Raw genomic sequence first — 26,792 nt, 5'->3', positions numbered from 1 at the left:
TAGAACCGGTTAGATTGGTATATTGAACAGGTATAGACAGTGCATATGAACAGTTCATATGAACTGTTTACCCCTTGATCTATAGACCGGAATTTGGTCTCATTTTTCACTGAAGATTTCTTTAAATTATACCTCCATCTCCCGTCGCACGTGACCATTTCTCATTAATTTCGACTTTTTTTTTTCTTTTTTAAGGAAAGGTCAGTGAACTCGATGAAACGGACACGGAGTTACATATGATACGAGGCATCTTTTAAGGAATTTTCAGTCGTGGGCAAAAAAGGTAGACAGCCTCCTGCCCCCCCCAAAAAAGAAATCCAGACTGATTCTTCAGCTCATATTGAATTCTTCGCAATTTGAAATGCCATAGCAAAACAGGTAGCTTACATTTTTCATTTGCATTTTGGTGTCGCTCAACCAAGAATAAAAGAAATACCCAAAATGACACATAAATAATTGTTTTTGGGAAGATCTAATTTAGTCTCTTCACTTACTGAGTGCTTTTCCCCTACAGTACGAATATAGAATGATTTTGAGCAACTTGAACGATCTTAACAAATATGATAATACTACCACCTTACTTATTATCGTTCGGTGAAATACAGAGCTGTACTCTGAATCATTAATATTCTCTGCACTATCACCGGAGAGGACAGACTTTCTCAATATCCAGAGGCAATAGCCACCATCTTCCTGTGATATCAATGTATGGCTAAACTTATTTGACATTGTCTTCATATCTATATCATTTATTTTATAATGATATTCATTCTGTAGTCTTTGAATAGCCTTTTAATTGTTTCATTGAAAAATAACAAAATGAAGTACGTGTGAATAGTTACCCCATACAATCTTAGAAAACAAAACAATGTTACTCGTCGGTTGAGGGTACGAGTCTACGACTCACTCTCCTGGTCAAGGCCGTCAGAAAATGTATTCATTTTCAAGACCTTTTTTATTACAGTTAAATAAAGGAATAACAAGGAAAAAGTTGATAAAAGATGGACCGAGATGGTGTACAAATGTTGATAACTTGATATTATGTAACTACTTCACGGAGCCTGTAAATGAGAGGCAAGTTAGAGGGTCTTGCATAAGAGAACTGGGGTCCTGTATCACTGGTGGAAGCCGTTCACATCATTTTCTCTTGGAGGATGATAATCAAGTCTTCAGAAATTCACAACAACAACGTTGGTATAGGTGAGTTATGGGTAAAGTTGTATCTCTGCACGGTGGCTGATTCCACATTAAGTTTACAGTGTATGAAGATCAGTGGTACTTAAATGTACGTCAATATGTTGATTGATTGACTTTACTGGTGAAAGATCCTTTGATGTACTGTAGTGCATTTATAAGTATTTTATTGTTGATAACACGAACAGTATTTGAAAAAGATTTAATATGGTCTTTCAGTCATTTCTAAGGAATGAAATTTGTGTTGTAAGAGTTTAACCCCTCCTCGTAATAGCTTTGGCTACTTGTGTTTTAGGTGCTATGTTTAGACTATGTAGGATAAAGCTGCCCTGTACCTTTATTCTCTACAGACATTACCAATACAGAAAAAAATCAGTGTTAGTACGAATGAATAGTATTCTAAAACGTATTGCCAATGAAGGGCAAAGTTGTAATGGACCAGTTAATGCTATGACACCGCATATCTTTTGTACTTTTTAGTATTATGTAGGATGTCTATGATGAAATATGCCACAAATTAATCACTGTAGTTACTTTATAGAAATGCATTGCCTAGCATTATTTTCTTAGTGAAGATTGTGTTTATCATTAGCTGAAGCGTTTACTTATCTCTTTTATGTATCAAACATATGTGCCATTACTTAGAATAATTTCCACCTAAGTAAAAGGTATGGAAAGTTGTCCACAGTTGAAAACTCTGCTTTGAAAAGTATGCTCATTTGAACAATTTGAACGTATGATTTGTTTTTCTTAATGAATTATTCACTATATTTTTCCAGATCTGGAAGAAGTAGTCGTGGAATTGAACGACAGGATGATAAGGCACAACCTCAAAAAACCTCTCCAGAGCTCATGAACTTTCCTTGGATTATATGGCCCAGTTTGTGGCACACCATACGTAACTGGATATTTGCTAATCTCATTATTCGACGCTACCTAGATCAGGAATTTTCCTTAGCTTCCTTTAAATCTGGAGCTATTCAGGTAAGCCTTGATTAAGAACAGATATTTTTGTATTTCATTTTAACCAAATCCTGTTTTGTATTTCCTTAATCTGCAGAGCTTGAGAGATGGTTAACACTCTAGGTGTTTAAGAACGGTGTTTAAGAACATTTATGAGACTATATAGTAGTATGGATGCCTTTGTTATTGTAAGTCTACTAGATGTAAGGTGAGAACGTGTGATTGAGCTGAGAGGATGTATACACATAAGCCACCTTCATGGAAATGGTAACAGAGTTGAAGGTGTTCGATAGATAGCAATATGATATCCAATGGAATCTTTAGGTCAGTTCTATTCCTTAATCATTTGAATTGTGCTTGGAAAATTTAAGAGATTGTTCTTTTCACATACAGTACATTATAATAATTGTTTACTGGTATGAGAGATATGGCAGATTATGTAGAATGATTGTGGGAAAGGCACACTTCAGAAAAAGCATCATCATATAGGTCTAAGTTTGACTCATTATCATTTGATATAAGAAAGACAGTGGGCCAGCCAAAAGACATTTTCTGGAAATATCTTAAAATGCTTATATTAGGTAACTCGCCCACCAAGACCAGTATACCTATATTGTCCTACATCCTACAATCACCAGCAGCATGATCATCAAGTTTTGTGAGAAAGCATTCATATTCAAGACTATACCCTTAAAATGAATTTGATGTAAATGTATCAAGTTGGAATTAATGCTCAAAGCAGATACAAAGATCAGATATAATACTGTGTAGTATACAGTATTTCATGACAATGATGCAGTCTGATTGGCTGAGATGATTTATGTATTATGTCATGTTGTTGGCCATGCTACATTATTGTTTATGCCATGAAATTTCTCTCATTTAATTTCTATCAGACTCTGTAGGGTTGATGTTGATCCAAATACAGTTTAAACACTAGTTGGATTACATGCATCAAGTTGCTGCATGTTTCTGTTGGCTTAGTAAAAAGTGCTATTGATGTTGTTGTTGTTTTTAGTAATTGCCTTTTATGAAGGATATGATTAGTCACAGAGGAATATTTACTTTGTAATTTAAATGAATTGAATGAGCTACAGTTATGATCCACATTATTGTAGTGGTGATTTTTATTACAGGCTCTGGTGCATGTGTCACATGACTTGTCACAGGGCAACTTTGGAGCCCTGGATGAGCTCATAACAAAGCCCACTTTGGAAGAAATTCAAAGAAATTTTTCTCTTTTATCACTGAAGCAGCGACTGGACTTAGCTGTTGTAGCAGAGGACATATTTTTCTCATTTCCATACCAAATTGGAATAATCTTTACAAATGAAGGTTAGTTACCTTACCTTTGCATTGTAGGTATCTTAAATAGGTAACTGTAGTTAGAGGAGTATTTTCCTTTGGTTATTCATGAAAGAATTACCTTGTTTTCTTTCAGTTACTGATAGTTCATTTCATGGCCTAGATGGTGAGCCATGGAGTTTGGACGGGTGGCTTTCATCCAAGACTCATTAAACCAGATAAAATGGTAAAACCACCAATGAATTCTGTTCTTAAATTAGGGCTTTAATAGTAAGCCATGTACTATGAGTTGATAGCATTCATCCAGGCTTTGGTAGAATAGATTGATTGGTGAGACAACCAATAGATTCTAATGCCAAACTATGTAGTATTGATTTTGATACTGAATTCAACATGATTACAGTCACAGCTGTTCAGGTATACTTGGTAACTTGTAATGTCAATAATGACACTTTTCCCACCAACAGACAATGCATTTGATCCCAACATGGCCAATTGTCTGTCCTTCTTCATCTTGGCATGCAGTGTGAATAATGTGAATGTTAATATCATCTTTGTTAAACAAGGAAGTGCAAGGAGTCAATGCAGAGCAAACTTTTGTTAATATCATCTTTGTTAAACAAGGAAGTGCAAGGAGTCAATGCAGAGCAAACTTTTGTAGTTGGTAATTACAAAGTTTACCCTTTTCATTTATCTTGTAAGTCCAATGACTTTGATTGTTTGGTTTTACCCTAAGATCCTTTTATGAGTCGATTTATCTGGTTAGCACTTATCTTGTGTCTAGTTGATATTGATTATCCACAAGAAGTTCAGTTTTCATGAATACCTTTATGACCTTACAGCTCATCAGCTTAGCAAGTGTTAGTATCTTCATTCTTCATATTAGGAATTATGAGTTATATACCTTAAGTTTTATATTCACACATAAGAAGTGGGTTTGGCCATTTCTTTCGTCCGTTTCTTTGCACTACCTCGCTAACACGGGAGACAGCGATAAAGTATAATAAGAAATATATTCGTGTTAGTAAATTTTCCATACAGCATGAGTGATGGCAGTTTGTAGTACCCTTGTGGGCTGATAAAGGTTAATTGGATAAAATATCTATGATGTCTCTTACACACAGTGTGATAGGTAGAATGGGATTCAGTCCCTTTATACTGAGTTGATTGAAGTCATTTCAGATGAATAATACATATTCTACAGTATCATCTTTTGGAATGACACTTGGTAGTGCTTAGAATAGGCCCATATTTTGGTTAGCTTTCCACCTTACTATCCATATTTCATCCTCATTGTAGCTGCTCAAGAGCTTCCAAACTATGTATTTGTGCCTTTTTGGCATGTGAATAGTTGTAGGCATGAAAGAAATGGTATTGCTCTGTTGTTATAGTATGTGATTTAGTATTTTGAGAACAGAAATTGACCCATAATTGGCCAGTCATTGTATCATATAACATGAATGAAGGTCTTTGAGCATTGTCAGAAAAATGGGTTAGGTTCCAGTCACTTAATGATGGGCAAGGGGACCCTGAGGACTTACCAGCCCTCCTTGACTTTAAGGCATCATTCCATTTCAGCATTTGAGAATCATTTAATTTTTGTACCGCCACAATTTTTTAATGTATGAAATGAGCAGAATCAACAGTAGAGATTAAAGAGTTGTGTTTTGTCCAGTATTATGTTTGAGATTGAGGGTATAAGTTTGTGGATTAAATGCTAACAACCAACTTTTTAACAAAGCAAAAAGAAAAATATTAACCTCTTCCAGAAAGGGGAGTATGACAAACAATCTGTTCCTGGCTCACTGCACATTAGGACACAGAATGTTTTATTTAATTTGTAATGTACTCATAATGAAGACATGCTTGTTTTAATTTCAGGGACTTCAAGTGAGCGCATTTTTGTGGAGATTACAATGGTTTATCATGTATTCAGGGGATTCCAAGACCATTTAAAGAATTCAGCTGCAGGAGAATCTCCTGGTGGTTTAAAAGGTGTATATGACAATTATGATCGCATCTCCATTGCCAATTATAGGTAGGTACAAAAAAAGGTCTACAGTTTAGTAATGTAGTAGATCCTTTCATACCAGAGCTAATTTGGGACATTTTGTAGGTTTCAGATATATGTCATAAGTACTCTCAAACCTGGGTTATTTGATAGGTTTGGGATGTATTGCAGATTCTGGGAGGAAGTTTTATGTTGATATCTCTGATGCCTATTCTCTCTGGGAACTCCCTCACGGCACAGCAAAAGAGTATCCATAATTGGTAAACTCAAGTGCTGCTTCTTTTCCCATAGTGCCTCCCCTTAACAGGTCACTGGCAGAGGGCAACTGTAAGGCAGTGTTTCCTTGGGCTCCTACCAAATGTTCCTACTGACTTCTACCTAATGTTCTTACTTGCTACTGCTACCTAATTTTTCTGACTAATGCTTCTGCCGAAATGTTCCTACCTACTACTTATGTCTGTTGCTCAAACCATTTTGCCAAAAGGCAGGTCTAGCACATAGTGCTTACTGCAGGAGAATGTAGAGTAATGAAGACTGAGTTTTGTGAGTTAAGTATTGTCAAGTATTATGTGTGACAAAGAGAGATTGTAAGTTTGTGGATAGAATGCTATTAGTCCATGTGTGGGTGAGGCAGAAAGAAAATTTATGCACCATTAATTGCACTACTTGGACAAAATGTCCAGGTTGGGAAGATACCTGTTCATTTCTGTATTATATTCACTCAGCAGGTTCTATGGACACAAATAGGAAGTTGTATCCAGACAAATTAAATGAATCCAGACATACAAGCAAAGCTAATATTACAAAATGGAATCCTCTCCCAACAACTGTCTTACATGGGGATAGCCAGCCACAGCAGTAGAAAAATTGAATTTGCATCTTGTGCATATACCATTACAGTTATACATATGCATCTTAACTTGTATGTATACCATAAGTCAGCCATTCAAAATAAACTTTTAGTGCTGTTTGTTTACCAGTTTCAGAATATAATTATTGTAGCTACCAGTTATTTTATGTTTCATTGTTATGTTATTGTGTTTATCTTGACATATGAAAGAATAGAAGGATGCATGGAGATTCTCTGCAGTAAAGAGGTATCATTTTCTCTTCATTGATTATATCAGGTATAGAATATATACCTATTGGATAATCATTATTTATTTCCAGTTTTTGCATATGAAGCAAAATGTGCTGGTAAAACATTCATCGTGCTTGGGAAGGCTCAGTGTCCGGCTTCAATTTCCTTACTTTAATGCAACTTTGTAGATAGTAGTTGGTAGGCAGCCAACAACCAGGAAGGTGTATTACCAGTACTACCCACCTGGGTATCAGGAGGGTTTGTGACATCTGCTTAATGAGCCAGCACTTCAGTGAATATCAAGTTGCACTCTTCTGACCCAGGTAGCTGTTTTTTCTTTCTGCCTCACTAACACATGGAGTACTGGCATTCTGTCCACAAACATACAATCTCACCTTTCTTACGTAACACTTGACAACACTTAACTCGCACAGCTCATTCTTCATAAATCTAGTTTTTCTTGCAGTGAGCACTGTGTGCTAGCCCTGCCTTTTGGCAAAATGGTAGGAGCAGTAGACAGAAGTAGTAGGTAGGAATATTAGGCTGAGCATTAGGTAGAAGTAGTTGATAAGTGCATTAGATAGTAGTAGTCAGTAGGAACATTAGGTTGAAGCCTCGGCAAACACTGCACTAGAGTTGTCCTCTGCCAGTGGCCTGTTAAGGGTGAGGCACTAAAGGTTAAGAAGCAGCACTGGAATTCCCTTGTTATGGTGACTCTATTGCTGTGGCTACCCCTTTAAAGAAGTTCCAGTTGGAACAGGCATCAGAGATGTAGGTAGATAGATTGTTTTCTTTCCATGAAAGAGCACTTGCCCTTCATGCTTTCTTAAGTGCAAAAAATTTGATTCAGACAGAGGACACATAAAGGACTTGTGCACCTGCCATTCATTCATTGTAGTATATGGTTCTGGTGGAATTGACTTTTCTGTGGTCAGATTTTTTCTGTTGGACTGTTAGAATTTACATGCTTTTGAGGCTACAGTTGGATAACTGTAAATAGTGGAAACAATATTAAGGTAGTTGAGCTCGCCATGTCTTCATATGCTTGCTTTCATTGGAAGGGGTTGATTAACATTATCATTTAAGCCTTGTTATGAAAGTGCATAATCTATGCTTCACCAAAAAGTTCCTTCTATAATAATAGTTGATTAGCAAGTTTCTGATATATAGTTAGACTATAAAAAATCTGGTGGTTCTGAAATTCATAAACTCCCAAAGACTTTGTTTCAGTGCAATCAAGATCATATACTGCTAATATGGAGCATGAATTTGTAGCAAATAACTTCATTGAATTTATTTCAACTTTTTTTTTCATTCTTGATTAGCATTTCCCACGTTAGTGAGGCAGTGCCAGGAACAGATGAAGAGGGCTGCATTTGCTCTCATTCTTTTATCGAGCTGTCATTTGCATTGTACTGAAACCAGCCCCCATTTGCATTATACTGAAACCAGCACCCTATCCACAACTAGTCCACACAGACCTTTTATTAACAAGAGTGATCTGTCTTAGCAAGATTTAGCACTACTTGAAAACCATTACATTTGTGATGATTACAAGGTCGGATCATTTGATTCATTGTTTGATTATTTTTCTGTATATAGTTTTATTTCAGTTTCATTCATGTTCATTATTCATATTTTTTTCCTGTGCTTTGTTACAAAAGGTTTCCCTATAGCACAAGCTGAACTTTCCTCAATATATTGATTGTGATGGAATGCAGTTGAAATGGTGTTTGCCAATTTGGAGCTGTGACATAATAGCACGTCTTGCTGTGGAAATTCCCATTGGAAGCAACAGCTTGATGACCTTTCTTTTCAGATTTATTCGTGAATTTACCCGAGGTGTTGAAGACCAATGGACTGTTTCTCTCGCCAACCACTTCAAGCCTGGAGAATATATCCAGCAGCAGTAAAGCAACGCACTCACCTTTCAGGAAAAACATGGCAAACACACACAGATAGCAATATAACAATAAATATTTTCTATTATTTAAAACTCAGGACTGATGTGCTAAGAAGATATTGTGTAACTATGAGGAACATTTTATCACCTCAGATTCATCATTACATCAGTAGCTCTGATGAAATTATATACAGTTAATTGTAATCAGTATACACAGCTTATGACATTAAGCGCATATGATCACGATGGTCAGCCAAAGAGAATTGACTCTGGAAAATTTCTGATTAAGTTGCATGGAGACTTCGTCTACAGTTAATGGATGTGAATTGATAAGTACATTTCAAAAAACCAAGGTTCTCTTGAGAGAGTTACGGGCTCAAAAGCTGCTCATTTTAAACAGTTCATTCCACTGACCTTCAGCTGGTTATTCAGGTGGCTGCTAAAAGAAACCACATGATATACCTGTCTTGTGATTAATGTTTAGGAAACCAGAATTCTGCATGATACTAGAATGATTTCTTAATCATTATTCACCATGTGTGCATGCATTTTTGATTGCTATTAATCACTTTAAAGATTTTGCTGATGCCTTTTTGTAGTCACTGTGATGAGGGAAACCTCAAAAAAGTGCCATAGTACAATTGTCTGTGTGGGAAGTTTTCTGAGGGTAGCCAAGGTTTACAACTAGTATCATTTGTTGTATTAGAACCTTGAAGCAATATGCCAAAAGGGAGAGTCTGTATTGTGTTTATGATGATATTACTTGGAAATGTTAAGCAATTTTGTTCAAAGAATTTTGAAATGTGCTGTGTTTTAGCTTCAGGCGATCAAAATATGTTGAACATATCTGGTATTTTTACAAATCATATATCAAGGTATCACCTCAATAAAGTGTACATTACAGACTGACTACCTTTTATTTATCATTTCTTTGGTTTGGGATGCTTTTCAGATTGAATTTATAAATGTATTCACAAGAAATTTTTCATTTCAAATGATGGTCATCTTGAAGGAGTCTTCAACCTTAACTCCATGGTTTAAAGAGTATACTGTCAAGGTCATTTTGATATTAGATAATGTTAACCAGTATTGGTATGTTTTTCACAAAATACAGAGTAAGTAACAAAACACCCATTCATTAATTCCCCATAGATTAATACCCTTGGTTCAGAGTAGGTATGTATACCTTCTTCATATTCTTTTGAATTGGAGTGATGGTTGCTGACTCCCTTAGGCCATCAGTAATGTGATGGCAACTGTAGCAATATTTTGTGTACAGCTATGAACTTGGAGAAACATTCCCATGGAGTAGCAGCTATCATTACTTATTAAGTTAAAACATGTGGAGACCCACCAGGGTTCAAATCCTGGACAGGGCAGCAAGTTCACAGCCAACCCAGCTGTTCACCCTCCCCTTCAGGCTGTTCAAAGAAGTGTTATCCAGCATAGGCTGAAGAATGGATCTCCTATCTTCCAGGATCCCCTTCTCTGAAGCTCCTGCAGTACTCGGGAAGCAAGCTATATCCATTAGGCAGGACCACAGGTCATGAAGCGCGGTGATTTGTTTTATTGTTGTAGGGCAATTGCAAGACAATTGAGTAGGTGTTAAGTGTCTTCAGTGCAGAGTTTGTATCTTGGACATGAGGGGTCTTGTGATATGTTGAATCGTGTTTGAAAAGTGGGCAAATGTCCTGAAGGCAAGCAAGAAATTGTCACTCGTATATGTGTGAGGAGTGTAGTTTCAGATGAGCCTACAGGTTTGCCCCGTTTAACATCACCTCTCTATCGGTTAGGGAACACATGTTCACTCTGCCTTGATGTTCTGCTTTGAAGTTATACAAGTCACTAAAACCATGAAGTAATCATGAAATTATTTATCAAAGATTTATTGGATTTAGAATCACAGTGGGTTGAAGAAACTCTTCCTGTTGAAACATCACCCTAGTAAGTGTTAACCACACAATGAATGGCTGAGGCTTGCCAGCATATCATAGAAGCAATGGCTGTTTTCAGCAAGGACGATCCTAGGAGAGACTGCAATTTTCAAGTTGTTAGGATTTTGGTTGTTGCCATTCATTATTATATAGAAATTTATTGGCAGGAAAGAAAGATGGTCCTACATTTTTTGACTTAATTTTTCAAGATCACACCACAGCAGCAAGAAAAGCCACACCTAATTTCACCTACAAGTTCACCTTTAATTTCATTAGCACATGATCCTGTCCCTTCATTTGGCTAACTGTGCTACTCGCTCCTTCACCTCAACCTACTTGTATAAGCAAATTTCAGAACCATCCCTGTTGAATGTTCAAGTTATTTAGACTTTATTTTAGCGTAACATTTCGATAGGTACATCTCTTTATTGGATATTTTTCCAAGTTCAGTCCCAAAGATTGTAACTATCTTAAAACCTTAGGAACCTTTACACCTGGGTTTCCATGGGAAAAATGGATTCACTTAGTCCCTCTTTTCAGGACTGCAACCCCAGCATTAACCAGGGCCACCTTGTTTGGTAGATTGAAGTTTGAAATTCAGCTGTGGGACCATTGATTAGTATTTGTTGAGTTAATGCAATGCAAAATTGTAATGCTAATATTGTGTTTGTCATGGGAGAATGGATCAGTAAGTACAAGTTGCTAAAGGATGAGATGGGGATGAGTTTATTTTTGCTCAGGAGTTGTTACTTTTTGAGTGCTTAGGGTAGGAATGATCATTTGCTGTTGCAAAGAATTAGGTGCTGAGCTTGTTGAGATGGGATTGCATTGGGAATATTGGGATTCTCAGAAAGAATGTACCAAAATAAAGTTCAATATTTTTTTTTTTGTCGCCGTCTCCCACGTTAGCGACGTAGCGCAAGGAAACAGACGAAAGAATGGCCCAACCCACCCACATACACATGTATATACATACAGGTCCACATACGCAAATATACATACCTATACATCTCAACGTATATATACACAGACATACATATATACACATGTACATAATTCATACTGTCTGCCTTTATTCATTCCCATCGCCACCTCGCCACACATGAAATACCAACCCCCCTCCCCCCATATGTGCGCGAGGTAGCGCTAGGAAAAGACAACAAAGGCCACATTCGTTCACACTGTCTCTAGCTGTCATGTATAATGCACCGAAACCACAGCTCTCTTTCCACATCCAGGCCCCACAGAATATTTTTAGATTTTAAGATAATCTTTCATGGAAAATATTTTCCACATGATTGCAGGGGTCATGGAGAGAGGGTCAGAAATGCAGTCTGTAGGGGTAGAGATGGGCTTGGAAAGTGAGTCGGTTGTTAAGTGCTGATGACACAGTAATGGTGGTAGATTCAAATGAGAAACTGAAAATGTTGATGTCTGAGTTTGTGAGAGCGTTTGAAAGGAGAAAGTTGAGAGGCAATGTGGTTAAAAGCAAGGTTATTAGGTTTAACAGTGCAGAAAATGAGTCAGATGGATTGTGAGTTTGAATGAAGAAAATTTAGAGGAACTGAAGTGTTGTGGATACATTTGTGTGAACATGGCAGTGAATGTAACCATGGAAGAGAAGGATTTTCCTCAAAGGCTCAGTCTTCTGTTCTTGACGCTACCTCGCTAACGCGGGAAATGGCGAATATGTATGAAAAGAGAAATTATGTAAACATATCATTGTTATCATTAAAGCAAGCTAAGTTGTGAGGTTATCCTTTCATTTATTTTGCCCTTAGTGCCAGGTCAAGTTAAGAGCTTTCATCCACGACAAGAGCCTATGGTAGGAATATAGTCTTTTATGATATACATGTGAAAAAAAATTCGTTCACGGTTGTATGGCCCTGATTTCAATGTGGCACTTTGTGTTTTCAGGCATCAAGTTTCCTCTAGGAAAGGTAATTGTTTCTGTAGCTACAATGTCAGCACCTCTGTTTATGCAACAACTGATAATGAAGTTGGGCAGTGTCAAGCGATTGTCGTTTGAAGGTAAGTGTTATCTTGAATTTCTTTTTATTTAAGATTTATTTCCTGTGACAGTATGGAGGATGATAGACCGCAACCTCACCATACCTGTTTTTCCACCTACGTTGTATTCAAGGGATATTTTGCAAGCATTTTATGAATTATGTGAAATGTTTCCCCATTACCTGTTCCAATTAAGCCCATCTCTATGAACCCATCACATTACGAGTCTCTCAAGCAACCATATTGAGTTGCTAATAGAACTGTTATTGGATATGAAGCACTGTATGCATAGGAGAAATTGGCAGCATGTTCCAGGCTGGAGTAAGTTTGAATCTCGCATGACAGCATCTGACCAAAACTAACTAGGCAGTTGAATAGAGCCCTAGTGATTAGATGCTGGCTGGTAAACATGAAACAAAGGCCAACCTTAAACCCAGCTTTCAGTGGTGCATATGCTCAAAAGTAGTAGTTTCTGTTAAGTTTACAGGGATGGGAATTTGACAGTGGTAACTCGTATCACCTGCAGATGGGAATTGGCTGTTTGGACAAAAAATTAAGATAGAAAATATATAAGCTTTACATTGTGATGGAGAACCATTAGAAGCTTACATGTATGGCCTGGTCAGATTTACATTTAAGTAGAATCTGATAAATAGATAAGAACCTAGGGCTGGACCTCATAACGAATCCCGAAACCGTGATCTACGTGCCCCTTACCCTTTCATTGGGCCGGTATACAGGCAATAGCCATGTAATCCAAGTCATATTTGTCGCCACGCCCGATAAGAATGGGTGAATAAGCATATTGGTAAACAGTTCATTTCCAGAAGCTTATTGAATGTGATTATAATCCTTACGCTGAAGAACAAATCAAGAACACTAAGGACCCATACTAATTGCCATTAACTAGAAAAATTTTGGGCCTTGTCTTGCTATATAGGTTGAAATTCGGTTCCTCAAACACGGATCAGCAGGACGTTAAACCACAAATTAGCAAATGACCTCCATTACCCTAATTCAGTAGGTTAACCTATATAAACGAACCAATTGAATTTAATGCTTACGATGGTTTCGTTGTTCGCCGTTTCAGTAAGGTCACAACTTTCAGATGCAGAATCTAAGATATGACAATGAAATTATTGATTGCAGTTGAACAGGTCTCTTAATCTACGTGTTTCTGAAATGGAAAGAAAGCATTCGATCCTATAATCGTCTGAATTAATAGGAGCTGTAAAACGATGTTACGTAAACGTTGAGGGTAAACTACCTCACTGTAGGACATTGTCCTTCAGGGACCTTTTGCTCTCACTGAACGTACCTCAGGAACTTGACACAAAACGATCCCGAAATAGGACAACAACGAGGTCATAAACGAAGCGAAATGTATGCAGTACGATAGGTAACGATGGTGAAGCCAAGGCGAGGGGTTTTCACTTCATATTTAGAATAAAATGAGGTGGGATCTGATAAAGAGAAAGGGGATCAGGAACGGACCCCGTAACGTAGCAACGAAACAGATATCCCATTGCCCCTTGGCCTTTCATCAGGCCACGTCATATTTTTCGCCAAGCCCATCAGCTCTTCGTCAGAAAACCTACGTGGGTGATGGTTTCTCCCTTCCTTAAAAATGTCAGTACCAACAATATGAATATTACTCAATTGGGAGAATGTTAAATGCTTTATATTGAGTACTAGATATAACAGAAAACTTGGACCACATGATAGTAAAGCATAACAGGATAATGTGTGTGTGGCAGTTTCTCCAAGGATAATCTGCTCGTGTTATGTGCTGAGTTTCACCGCTGTCTGCACAGATATGTAAAGCGACTCGTCTACCTGGATCACGTAATTCTTGAGGCTAGAAGAGATGAAATAAACAACCAGTTAAGAAAGCTTAATAACTTTAGTAATAACTTGATTCAAGATAGGAAAGCTTAATAACTTTTGTAATAACTTAATTCAAGATAGGAAAGCTTAATAACTTTAGTAATAACTTAATTCAAGATAGGAAAGCTTAATAACTTTAGTAATAACTTAATTCAAGATAGGAAAGCTTAATAACTTTAGTAATAACTTAATTCAAGATAGGAAAGCTTAATAACTTTAGTAATAACTTAATTCAAGATAGGAAAGCTTAATAACTTTTGTAATAACTTGATTCAAGATAGGAAAGCTTAATAACTTTTGTAATAACTTAATTCAAGATAGGAAAGCTTAATAACTTTAGTAATAACTTAATTCAAGATAGGAAAGCTTAATAACTTTAGTAATAACTTAATTCAAGATAGGAAAGCTTAATAACTTTTGTAATAACTTGATTCAAGATAGGTTATTTTCACGATGCTGGTGTTAACTTTATTGCATTACTACTTTTCGGGCATACCACCTGGTAGTTCAGTCTTAAGGTTTGTCGTGGTGAATTTCTAAACCCAGCAAAACCTGATATTGGTAATAGAATAGTTCGCCGGCAAGTTTCTCTGATGCGTTTTATGCTAAGCTTGACCCACTGTCTGCTCCTGTTCTAATAGAAGGCATCTGAGACGGGCAACAAAACCATCACCTTTTTTTTTTTTCAACGCTAGATTTGCTCATACCACAACCCATTCAACCATCCTCATCATCTCTGTCACTGTCACATGTCTAGGATGGACGCGCTACTGACATCACCTAGCTGTATTGGTTCACCAAAGGCATCCATCTCCATAGACATACATATCTTCCCGGCAATATAGGAGAATATAGATCCTACTGGCCTTCTTTCCTTGGGGTGTTTTCGTGCGTGAGTGTTCAGAGGGATGTTGCCTGCGTGGCTTTCATGGATTGATCGTCTACTGTCGCTCAGTGAGGGAGCAGCAAGCGATTGTGGAGGTGATTCTGACCCAGGAAGAGTACAAGCGGTGGCCAAGGTAACGAAGGGTGAGGGAGGACCTTTTTTTTTTCCCCTACTGGTATTTCCTCCTTATTAGATATTAAGAACAAGTTATATATATATAAATATATATATATATATATATATATATATATATATATATATATATATATATATATATATATATATATATATATATTATCCCTGGGGATAGGGTAAAAAGAAATATTGCCTATGTATTCCTTGCGTGTCGTAGAAGGCGACGAAGAGGAATTGAAGCGGGTGGCTGGAAATCCTCTCGTCCTGTATAGCTCTCCAAGAGAAGGAACAGAGCAAGAAGCCAAGGGAGGAGATTTCCCTCTTAGGCTCAGTCGTCTGTTCTTGACGCTACCTGGCTCACGGGGAAATTGCAAACATGTACGAAAAAAATAAACCTGCAATACACCAATTGTGGTTAGAGATCACACAAGCCTCATAGTGCACTGTTTGACTGGCGAGAAATATTAGAATAAGTAGTCATCGACGGTGAGGGGAAGAGAAAGCCGATAATAATAATACAGAAAATAAGAACGATGAATGCGATGAAACCTTGTAATGTTATTTCATAGTCCTTCAGTAAGAATTTAATCAGTGTGAATTATAAGGTATGTATGAATGTAATCATTGTGATGTATAAGTTTAGTATGAATGTAATCACTGTGTTTTATAAGCTTAGTATGAATATAATCAGTTTGATGTATAAGTTCATTGTGAATATAATCAGTGTGATGTATAAGTTCACTGTAAATATAATCAATATGATGTATAACAATGTGAATATATAATCAATATGATGTATAAGTGTGAATATATAATCAATATGATGCATAATGCCAGTAAGAATATAATTACATATATAAGCATATTATGAATATAATCAATATGATATACAAGCTAAGTGTGAGTATGACCAGTGTAATGTAACTGTTCTGTCAGTACAGTACTGTCATATCAATGCATTTTTTTAAAAGTGCATCATTTGTGTAAGCGAAACGAGTGTCGACATCTCTGCATTTACGTAGGAGTGTACATGAGTCCGTGTGTACCTGTGAGAGGAGATGACAGTCATCTTAATCAGTCATGTCATGTCAGTTGTTGGGTATGCCATCTTGTCATCATACAGGCCTATAGACTTATTGTCACTTGTCTCTTGGACAGAGCTGGTGTCATACCATCCCGAACACTTTCTGTGATAAGTAAAACTGTGGCAGAATTCATCACCACTCAACCCTCTCTGATGAAGTGTTGGAGAGATGAACCACTCAGCTGCTCCTGGCTAGGGTATGGGACGATCCCCTTGCTTAGGTACCCTCGCTCCACATTGCAGTTTGCTAAATGAAAAGAGCGAGTATTATATTTTTTCAATGCTTGGTGTTGGGACGAAGGCATTAAACGGCCATTAAAACTATTAGTATTTTGCCGAACCACAGCCATTGCGTTAGCCTTGACCTTGAAGCCATGAGCTTGTAATGAGAAAAAGTACCATGAAGGATTGCACAGCCCAGATAGTTTCCGGGTACCATTCTCAATGAGGGCTTGGGGGATCTACGTGGCGTGGCGGGGCAGTGCGTCCCACCTGCCTGCCGTATTCATAAAAACGACAGACCCCCAGACCCTTACACGGAAGTGGGGGGGGAACACTTCCCGTTACCACCCTACTTCCCTTTTGCTTCTTTCATCCCTACCCTCTCTACCTTTTTAGGTCACATAATCATTCGCATGAGTAAAGATTGTAGCCTCAAAACTTAGTGCAGAACATCAGAAAACAGAATTAGGTATGTCATTGGATGAAGAGAGAGAGGGAGAGAGTGAGGTGGGGGAGGGGAAAGAGACGGAGTGTGAAAGGAGAGGGAGAGAGAGAGAGGTTTTACCCTCAAAACTTAGTGCAGAACATGAGAAAACAGAATTAGGTATGTCATTGGATGAAAGAGAGAGAGGGAGAGAGTGAGGTGGGGAGGGGAAAAGAGAGAGAGAGAGTGTGAAAGGAGAGGGAGAGAGAGAGAGGTTTTACCCTCAAAACTTAGTGCAGAACATGAGAAAACAGAATTAGGTATGTCTGTGGATGAGAGAGAGGGAGAGAGTGAGGTGGGGAGGGGAAGAGAGAGAGAGTGTGTGTGAAAGGAGAGGGAGAGAGAGAGAGAGGTAGGGTAGGGAGGGTGAGGCGAGCTGTCACTGATGAAGCGAAGGTCACCAGTTGGTCATTGGTATATAAAGGTGGTGCTCCCTTCCCACCGGCACAACCATCCCAGTCCATCTCCATTGCTGTTAAGGTGAGGTGGTCGCACCATTGTGAACCACAGTGTTCATGCATATATTTTCTAGTATTATCTGTACTGAATGCGTCAGAACAGTAATCCTTTTCTCATGAAATAGAAACTAGGGTTCTGGTATATGTTAGAGGAACATAGTAGATTCTCTGTGCACAACAGAGCGACACCTTGAGCACGACGTTTGGTCACGGAGATGTAATCCCTCGTTATGATGGCTTGGCCCTTAAGGGATAGGTCAAACATCGCGCCGTCATACCGAAGGGTCATACCTTGGTCCTCCGATGTCATCCCGTCGTGCTTAAGGGTCGTAAGGTCTTGCTGAAGAGATCAGTCCATTTGCCGATGTTTATTCGACATTAACGTTTGTTGCAGATGAAGTTTATAGGCGTGTTAGTGATGGTGGCTGCTCTTGCGGCAGCTGAAGACAAGAAAGCAGAGAAGTCAAAGGGTCTCGCTGCCAGCGACAAGAAGTCGGCGAGATTACTCGGGGGAGGATTACTCGGAGGCTCCATCGGTGGATTCGGCGGGGTAGAACATGGATTCCAAGTGAGTGGAGGGATCGGCGGTGGCCACCACAGTGGATTTGGAGTGAGCGGAGGAATCGGCGGTGGTCACCATAGTGGATTCGGAGTGAGTGGGGGGATCAGTCATCACGCCGGACTCGGAGTGGGTGGAGGACTCGGTCATCACAGCGGACTCGGAGTGGGTGGAGGACTCGGTCATCACAGCGGACTCGGAGTGGGTGGAGGACTCGGTCATCACAGCGGACTCGGAGTGGGTGGAGGACTCGGTCATCACAGCGGACTCGGAGTGGGTGGAGGAATCGGTGGAATTCACAGCGGGTTGGGTGGTGGTTACTTCCCATCACCCGTGGCTCCTCCCAGCGACTGCCGCTACTGGTGCAGGACGCCCAAGGGCCAGGCCTACTGCTGTGAGGACGCCCACGAACCCCAGAGCCACGCTGGTGTTGTCAAGCCAGGCCGCTGTCCACCTGTCCGGCCACAGTGTCCTCCCACAAGGAGTTTCTTCGCACCGACGTCCTGCTCCAACGACGGTGCCTGCAGCGGCTTCGACAAGTGCTGCTTCGACACATGTCTCGGTCATCACACATGCAAGGCACCGCTGGGCCTCGGTCGCTAATGCGTGTTTCCGAGGGTCATGATCTGAATTCATGATTTCATAGACTCATGTTAGGTATATTTCTCACATCTCCTCATTTATGTATTTATGTAACATGTATGAATAAATGAATGAATAAGTTTCGTATCTCTGTCACAACGTCCACCGTTTCAAGACAATATAAAGGAATTGTATCCTGTTCGTCCAGTGCTTAAAACTGTCTCGTGACAGTCATTGTAAAGTCTCTCTCAGAGTTGTCATTATTTCTACAACTTTGAGTTGCTCATGATTTGCCAAGTTCTATCCATACTGTATATGGCTGACTATAATCATCCCTACTCCTGAATACTCTTCATATATCGAATCACTTTCTTTTTTTTGAAGAATCTAGAGGCAGGCTCTAGAAAAGTCAAGTCAAATACGATTAGAAAACAAAGGTAAATTTTAGTCAAGTTTATGGAGTAGTCTTAATGAATGGAGGAAATGTGCAACCATAAGGTGGGGTTGGATGGCTTTGATTTTAGAGAGGGAGTAAAGGGTCACTGAATAGATGGATTAGCCGTTCTAACCCTACAAAGGTGTTAAGAATGCATGTAATAACCACCAGGAAATAGTCTTACTAAGTGATGATAGTTAGGCACCGGAATGGAAACCAAGGTAATATTTTTAGGAAGTCAAATTTTATATATATATGAAGGAACAACCGATCACCCCTTCTGTGGGGAAGGATTTATCAGGTACATATTATGACACACACGTAAGAGGTGAGAGAGGTAAATGCACGAGTCTTGGAGAGAGGGCTTGGAAAGTGGTGGCAGATTCGAGTGAGATATTGTAGAAGCCATGGTTTCCACCGTTGAAGCCATGGTTTCCACCGTTGAAGCCATGGTTTCCACCGTTGAAGCCATGGTTTCCACCGTTGAAGCCATGGTTTCCACCGTTGAAGCCATGGTTTCCACCGTTGAAGCCATGGTTTCCACCGTTGAAGCCATGGTTTCCACCGTTGAAGCCATGGTTTCCACCGTTGAAGCCATGGTTTCCACCGTTGAAGCCATGGTTTCCACCGTTGAAGCCATGGTTTCCACCGTTGAAGCCATGGTTTCCACCGTTGAAGCCATGGTTTCCACCGTTGAAGCCATGGTTTCCACCGTTGAAGCCATGGTTTCCACCGTTGAAGCCATGGTTTCCACCGTTGAAGCCATGGTTTCCACCGTTGAAGCCATGGTTTCCACCGTTGAAGCCATGGTTTCCACCGTTGAAGCCATGGTTTCCACCGTTGAAGCCATGGTTTCCACCGTTGAAGCCATGGTTTCCACCGTTGAAGCCATGGTTTCCACCGTTGAAGCCATGGTTTCCACCGTTGAAGCCATGGTTTCCACCGTTGAAGCCATGGTTTCCACCGTTGAAGCCATGGTTTCCACCGTTGAAGCCATGGTTTCCACCGTTGAAGCCATGGTTTCCACCGTTGAAGCCATGGTTTCCACCGTTGAAGCCATGGTTTCCACCGTTGAAGCCATGGTTTCCACCGTTGAAGCCATGGTTTCCACCGTTGAAGCCATGGTTTCCACCGTTGAAGCCATGGTTTCCACCGTTGAAGCCATGGTTTCCACCGTTGAAGCCATGGTTTCCACCGTTGAAGCCATGGTTTCCACCGTTGAAGCCATGGTTTCCACCGTTGAAGCCATGGTTTCCACCGTTGAAGCCATGGTTTCCACCGTTGAAGCCATGGTTTCCACCGTTGAAGCCATGGTTTCCACCGTTGAAGCCATGGTTTCCACCGTTGAAGCCATGGTTTCCACCGTTGAAGCCATGGTTTCCACCGTTGAAGCCATGGTTTCCACCGTTGAAGCCATGGTTTCCACCGTTGAAGCCATGGTTTCCACCGTTGAAGCCATGGTTTCCACCGTTGAAGCCATGGTTTCCACCGTTGAAGCCATGGTTTCCACCGTTGAAGCCATGGTTTCCACCGTTGAAGCCATGGTTTCCACCGTTGAAGCCATGGTTTCCACCGTTGAAGCCATGGTTTCCACCGTTGAAGCCATGGTTTCCACCGTTGAAGCCATGGTTTCCACCGTTGAAGCCATGGTTTCCACCGTTGAAGCCATGGTTTCCACCGTTGAAGCCATGGTTTCCACCGTTGAAGCCATGGTTTCCACCGTTGAAGCCATGGTTTCCACCGTTGAAGCCATGGTTTCCACCGTTGAAGCCATGGTTTCCACCGTTGAAGCCATGGTTTCCACCGTTGAAGCCATGGTTTCCACCGTTGAAGCCATGGTTTCCACCGTTGAAGCCATGGTTTCCACCGTTGAAGCCATGGTTTCCACCGTTGAAGCCATGGTTTCCACCGTTGAAGCCATGGTTTCCACCGTTGAAGCCATGGTTTCCACCGTTGAAGCCATGGTTTCCACCGTTGAAGCCATGGTTTCCACCGTTGAAGCCATGGTTTCCACCGTTGAAGCCATGGTTTCCACCGTTGAAGCCATGGTTTCCACCGTTGAAGCCATGGTTTCCACCGTTGAAGCCATGGTTTCCACCGTTGAAGCCATGGTTTCCACCGTTGAAGCCATGGTTTCCACCGTTGAAGCCATGGTTTCCACCGTTGAAGCCATGGTTTCCACCGTTGAAGCCATGGTTTCCACCGTTGAAGCCATGGTTTCCACCGTTGAAGCCATGGTTTCCACCGTTGAAGCCATGGTTTCCACCGTTGAAGCCATGGTTTCCACCGTTGAAGCCATGGTTTCCACCGTTGAAGCCATGGTTTCCACCGTTGAAGCCATGGTTTCCACCGTTGAAGCCATGGTTTCCACCGTTGAAGCCATGGTTTCCACCGTTGAAGCCATGGTTTCCACCGTTGAAGCCATGGTTTCCACCGTTGAAGCCATGGTTTCCACCGTTGAAGCCATGGTTTCCACCGTTGAAGCCATGGTTTCCACCGTTGAAGCCATGGTTTCCACCGTTGAAGCCATGGTTTCCACCGTTGAAGCCATGGTTTCCACCGTTGAAGCCATGGTTTCCACCGTTGAAGCCATGGTTTCCACCGTTGAAGCCATGGTTTCCACCGTTGAAGCCATGGTTTCCACCGTTGAAGCCATGGTTTCCACCGTTGAAGCCATGGTTTCCACCGTTGAAGCCATGGTTTCCACCGTTGAAGCCATGGTTTCCACCGTTGAAGCCATGGTTTCCACCGTTGAAGCCATGGTTTCCACCGTTGAAGCCATGGTTTCCACCGTTGAAGCCATGGTTTCCACCGTTGAAGCCATGGTTTCCACCGTTGAAGCCATGGTTTCCACCGTTGAAGCCATGGTTTCCACCGTTGAAGCCATGGTTTCCACCGTTGAAGCCATGGTTTCCACCGTTGAAGCCATGGTTTCCACCGTTGAAGCCATGGTTTCCACCGTTGAAGCCATGGTTTCCACCGTTGAAGCCATGGTTTCCACCGTTGAAGCCATGGTTTCCACCGTTGAAGCCATGGTTTCCACCGTTGAAGCCATGGTTTCCACCGTTGAAGCCATGGTTTCCACCGTTGAAGCCATGGTTTCCACCGTTGAAGCCATGGTTTCCACCGTTGAAGCCATGGTTTCCACCGTTGAAGCCATGGTTTCCACCGTTGAAGCCATGGTTTCCACCGTTGAAGCCATGGTTTCCACCGTTGAAGCCATGGTTTCCACCGTTGAAGCCATGGTTTCCACCGTTGAAGCCATGGTTTCCACCGTTGAAGCCATGGTTTCCACCGTTGAAGCCATGGTTTCCACCGTTGAAGCCATGGTTTCCACCGTTGAAGCCATGGTTTCCACCGTTGAAGCCATGGTTTCCACCGTTGAAGCCATGGTTTCCACCGTTGAAGCCATGGTTTCCACCGTTGAAGCCATGGTTTCCACCGTTGAAGCCATGGTTTCCACCGTTGAAGCCATGGTTTCCACCGTTGAAGCCATGGTTTCCACCGTTGAAGCCATGGTTTCCACCGTTGAAGCCATGGTTTCCACCGTTGAAGCCATGGTTTCCACCGTTGAAGCCATGGTTTCCACCGTTGAAGCCATGGTTTCCACCGTTGAAGCCATGGTTTCCACCGTTGAAGCCATGGTTTCCACCGTTGAAGCCATGGTTTCCACCGTTGAAGCCATGGTTTCCACCGTTGAAGCCATGGTTTCCACCGTTGAAGCCATGGTTTCCACCGTTGAAGCCATGGTTTCCACCGTTGAAGCCATGGTTTCCACCGTTGAAGCCATGGTTTCCACCGTTGAAGCCATGGTTTCCACCGTTGAAGCCATGGTTTCCACCGTTGAAGCCATGGTTTCCACCGTTGAAGCCATGGTTTCCACCGTTGAAGCCATGGTTTCCACCGTTGAAGCCATGGTTTCCACCGTTGAAGCCATGGTTTCCACCGTTGAAGCCATGGTTTCCACCGTTGAAGCCATGGTTTCCACCGTTGAAGCCATGGTTTCCACCGTTGAAGCCATGGTTTCCACCGTTGAAGCCATGGTTTCCACCGTTGAAGCCATGGTTTCCACCGTTGAAGCCATGGTTTCCACCGTTGAAGCCATGGTTTCCACCGTTGAAGCCATGGTTTCCACCGTTGAAGCCATGGTTTCCACCGTTGAAGCCATGGTTTCCACCGTTGAAGCCATGGTTTCCACCGTTGAAGCCATGGTTTCCACCGTTGAAGCCATGGTTTCCACCGTTGAAGCCATGGTTTCCACCGTTGAAGCCATGGTTTCCACCGTTGAAGCCATGGTTTCCACCGTTGAAGCCATGGTTTCCACCGTTGAAGCCATGGTTTCCACCGTTGAAGCCATGGTTTCCACCGTTGAAGCCATGGTTTCCACCGTTGAAGCCATGGTTTCCACCGTTGAAGCCATGGTTTCCACCGTTGAAGCCATGGTTTCCACCGTTGAAGCCATGGTTTCCACCGTTGAAGCCATGGTTTCCACCGTTGAAGCCATGGTTTCCACCGTTGAAGCCATGGTTTCCACCGTTGAAGCCATGGTTTCCACCGTTGAAGCCATGGTTTCCACCGTTGAAGCCATGGTTTCCACCGTTGAAGCCATGGTTTCCACCGTTGAAGCCATGGTTTCCACCGTTGAAGCCATGGTTTCCACCGTTGAAGCCATGGTTTCCACCGTTGAAGCCATGGTTTCCACCGTTGAAGCCATGGTTTCCACCGTTGAAGCCATGGTTTCCACCGTTGAAGCCATGGTTTCCACCGTTGAAGCCATGGTTTCCACCGTTGAAGCCATGGTTTCCACCGTTGAAGCCATGGTTTCCACCGTTGAAGCCATGGTTTCCACCGTTGAAGCCATGGTTTCCACCGTTGAAGCCATGGTTTCCACCGTTGAAGCCATGGTTTCCACCGTTGAAGCCATGGTTTCCACCGTTGAAGCCATGGTTTCCACCGTTGAAGCCATGGTTTCCACCGTTGAAGCCATGGTTTCCACCGTTGAAGCCATGGTTTCCACCGTTGAAGCCATGGTTTCCACCGTTGAAGCCATGGTTTCCACCGTTGAAGCCATGGTTTCCACCGTTGAAGCCATGGTTTCCACCGTTGAAGCCATGGTTTCCACCGTTGAAGCCATGGTTTCCACCGTTGAAGCCATGGTTTCCACCGTTGAAGCCATGGTTTCCACCGTTGAAGCCATGGTTTCCACCGTTGAAGCCATGGTTTCCACCGTTGAAGCCATGGTTTCCACCGTTGAAGCCATGGTTTCCACCGTTGAAGCCATGGTTTCCACCGTTGAAGCCATGGTTTCCACCGTTGAAGCCATGGTTTCCACCGTTGAAGCCATGGTTTCCACCGTTGAAGCCATGGTTTCCACCGTTGAAGCCATGGTTTCCACCGTTGAAGCCATGGTTTCCACCGTTGAAGCCATGGTTTCCACCGTTGAAGCCATGGTTTCCACCGTTGAAGCCATGGTTTCCACCGTTGAAGCCATGGTTTCCACCGTTGAAGCCATGGTTTCCACCGTTGAAGCCATGGTTTCCACCGTTGAAGCCATGGTTTCCACCGTTGAAGCCATGGTTTCCACCGTTGAAGCCATGGTTTCCACCGTTGAAGCCATGGTTTCCACCGTTGAAGCCATGGTTTCCACCGTTGAAGCCATGGTTTCCACCGTTGAAGCCATGGTTTCCACCGTTGAAGCCATGGTTTCCACCGTTGAAGCCATGGTTTCCACCGTTGAAGCCATGGTTTCCACCGTTGAAGCCATGGTTTCCACCGTTGAAGCCATGGTTTCCACCGTTGAAGCCATGGTTTCCACCGTTGAAGCCATGGTTTCCACCGTTGAAGCCATGGTTTCCACCGTTGAAGCCATGGTTTCCACCGTTGAAGCCATGGTTTCCACCGTTGAAGCCAGGGTTTCCACCGTTGAAGCCAGGGTGCCCACCGAAGCCAGGGTGCCCACCGAAGCCAGGATGCCCACCGTTGAAGCCGGGACGCCCACCGTTGAAGCCGGGGACGCCCACCGTTGAAGCCGGGGCGCCCACCGTTGAAGCCAGGACGCCCACCGCTGAAGCCAGGGCGCCCACCGCTGAAGCCAGGGCGCCCACCGCTGAGGCCAGGTTGTCCACCACTAAGAAGTCCTCCCAAAATGGTTTGTCCAGCTTGAATGAGAGGTCCCAGGAATCTCGTCTGACCAGGGTTACCACTTTCACCTGTCTTGCTCCCAGTGTCGCGGGTGCGACCTTGGGCAGCGCCGCCTGTGTCGTCGGCCTTCTTATCTTTGGTATTGCTGTCGGCGTCCTTGGCATCGTCAGCCGCCACAAAGGTGGCCAACACCACCATCAGTAGCAACCACACGAGCCTCATCTGCAACGTCACATTGAAGAGAATTAACACATCCTTATGGAGATAAGTCATGATGATATCCACATCGACAGAACCTAAAATAGATCTATTTTCATATGAACCAAAATAGATCAATCAGTAAATCTATTTTCATATGAACCTGAGAACTACAAATAACCAGCAAATTGCAAAACAACACACTGAAGCTAATTTCCTGGTGTACCTAACTTTCACTGTGTTGTTCGTGGTGGCATATGCTAACTGACGTAGTGTCGTCAGAGCGCAAGTTAAGAACGGAAGCATATTCAACAGCTGGTTCAGAATAAACTCCACTGACGCGACATGAATTAATTATGAGTACTCGCGTCCTGTGAAGACGGAGTCTCAATACAAACTGATCTGAGGTAGAGCAATGAAGGCTATCCGGCGATCTTAACCCTTGCATAACTAACTGCCTGGGAAGCACTGAGTGGGAGCACTCACCTCTGTCAAGCCTGAAGTGAAACTGAGTTCTCACCAGCCGAGTGGCTCTTGGTCGACCCTTTTGTAGTGGAGCGCGCAGCTTTGACCTCGTCCAGGATGGTGGGAGGCATAACCAAGCCAGTCATCAGTTCCGGCCCACCTTGTGTCCGACGCTGGTGGTATGGCGCCGTGGGCTGCTGCTTATGTGTCTCGGGCGCCACACAAATAAAACGCAGGTCTCATTTAGGTTGGCAGCCGGAGGGGATCTTCAAGGTGTAGGAGTAAGGTTTTTCCCAGAACCTGGACCCCGTCAGCGGTGTCTAGCTTCCAGGAAATGTTTCCTTACCACCATCCTGGAACATGAGAATGACTCACTGGAAGTGAAGTACGCCTTTGACTTCCACCTTGAACGCCTTTAACTTCCACCTTGAACTGCTATTAACTGGGGGTGGCAAAGATTCAAGGTACAATACAAGGAGTAAGTGAGTATGTATGACTGGCAGTAATACGAAGTCATGATAACCAGAGATAAGTAACCCTGACATATTCTTTAGGCTTTAGAGTCCACTAAAAGTAAACTAGACCTCCAGCCATCTGCTTCCTTCCTCACACGTATATACACCAAGTCTCATGAACTTGAATAGGAGTCTCCCTCTACCTCACACGTTACCTCACACGTCTTGTGGCTCATCACGGATCTCATGATCTACTCATCTACCACTCTTTTCCCCCCCTCTCTGTCTGCCACTCTGCACCCTCGCTCACAACCTTCTACAACAACTTTAGGGTCTTTGGCGCGGCGACGAAACAAACCCGAATCCCCGAGTAAAATCTAAGCGTACAGAGATGCAAAA

At 42.3% G+C, this 26,792-nt stretch overlaps 3 protein-coding genes across 5 annotated transcripts; 2 read left to right on the top strand and 1 right to left on the bottom strand.

Annotated features, from left to right (window-relative positions):
* The first annotated feature begins 873 nt into the window (after positions 1 to 873).
* Positions 874 to 9,362, top strand: LOC139759485 (m-AAA protease-interacting protein 1, mitochondrial). Of its 2 annotated transcripts, XR_011715069.1 has the most exons (6): positions 874 to 1,200; positions 1,974 to 2,178; positions 3,294 to 3,492; positions 3,599 to 3,688; positions 5,344 to 5,500; positions 8,374 to 9,362. XR_011715069.1 is itself a non-coding variant. In XM_071681661.1 (5 exons), exons 1-5 carry the CDS (start codon positions 932 to 934, stop codon positions 8,465 to 8,467), a joined length of 924 nt encoding a protein of 307 aa, XP_071537762.1. In that variant the 5' UTR covers positions 877 to 931; the 3' UTR covers positions 8,468 to 9,362. The 2 variants fall into 2 exon arrangements, 1 of the variants encoding a protein (XP_071537762.1); XM_071681661.1 differs by lacking the exon at positions 3,599 to 3,688 and having other exon boundaries at positions 877 to 1,200.
* A 3,036-nt stretch (positions 9,363 to 12,398) lies between these two features.
* Positions 12,399 to 18,838, top strand: LOC139759486 (uncharacterized). 2 transcript variants are annotated; one of them, XM_071681663.1, is made up of 2 exons: positions 12,399 to 12,422; positions 17,952 to 18,838. In XM_071681663.1, exon 2 carries the CDS (start codon positions 17,952 to 17,954, stop codon positions 18,717 to 18,719), a length of 768 nt encoding a protein of 255 aa, XP_071537764.1. In that variant the 5' UTR covers positions 12,399 to 12,422; the 3' UTR covers positions 18,720 to 18,838. The 2 variants fall into 2 exon arrangements, with proteins under 2 accessions (XP_071537764.1, XP_071537763.1); XM_071681662.1 differs by lacking the exon at positions 12,399 to 12,422 and adding an exon at positions 17,541 to 17,579.
* Positions 18,839 to 19,033: 195 nt separating this feature from the next.
* Positions 19,034 to 26,117, bottom strand: LOC139759664 (uncharacterized). Its single transcript, XM_071682069.1, has 3 exons — positions 25,960 to 26,117; positions 24,929 to 25,497; positions 19,034 to 19,098 (listed from the first exon to the last, which is right to left on the bottom strand). Exons 2-3 carry the CDS (start codon positions 25,437 to 25,439, stop codon positions 19,034 to 19,036), a joined length of 576 nt encoding a protein of 191 aa, XP_071538170.1. The 5' UTR covers positions 25,440 to 25,497; positions 25,960 to 26,117.
* Positions 26,118 to 26,792: the final 675 nt, after the last annotated feature.

The sequence above is a fragment of the Panulirus ornatus genome, chromosome 33, assembly GCF_036320965.1.
Source record: "Panulirus ornatus isolate Po-2019 chromosome 33, ASM3632096v1, whole genome shotgun sequence".
Classification (NCBI taxonomy): Eukaryota; Metazoa; Arthropoda; class Malacostraca; order Decapoda; family Palinuridae; genus Panulirus; species Panulirus ornatus.
This window is presented reverse-complemented; position numbering and strand designations above follow the sequence as displayed.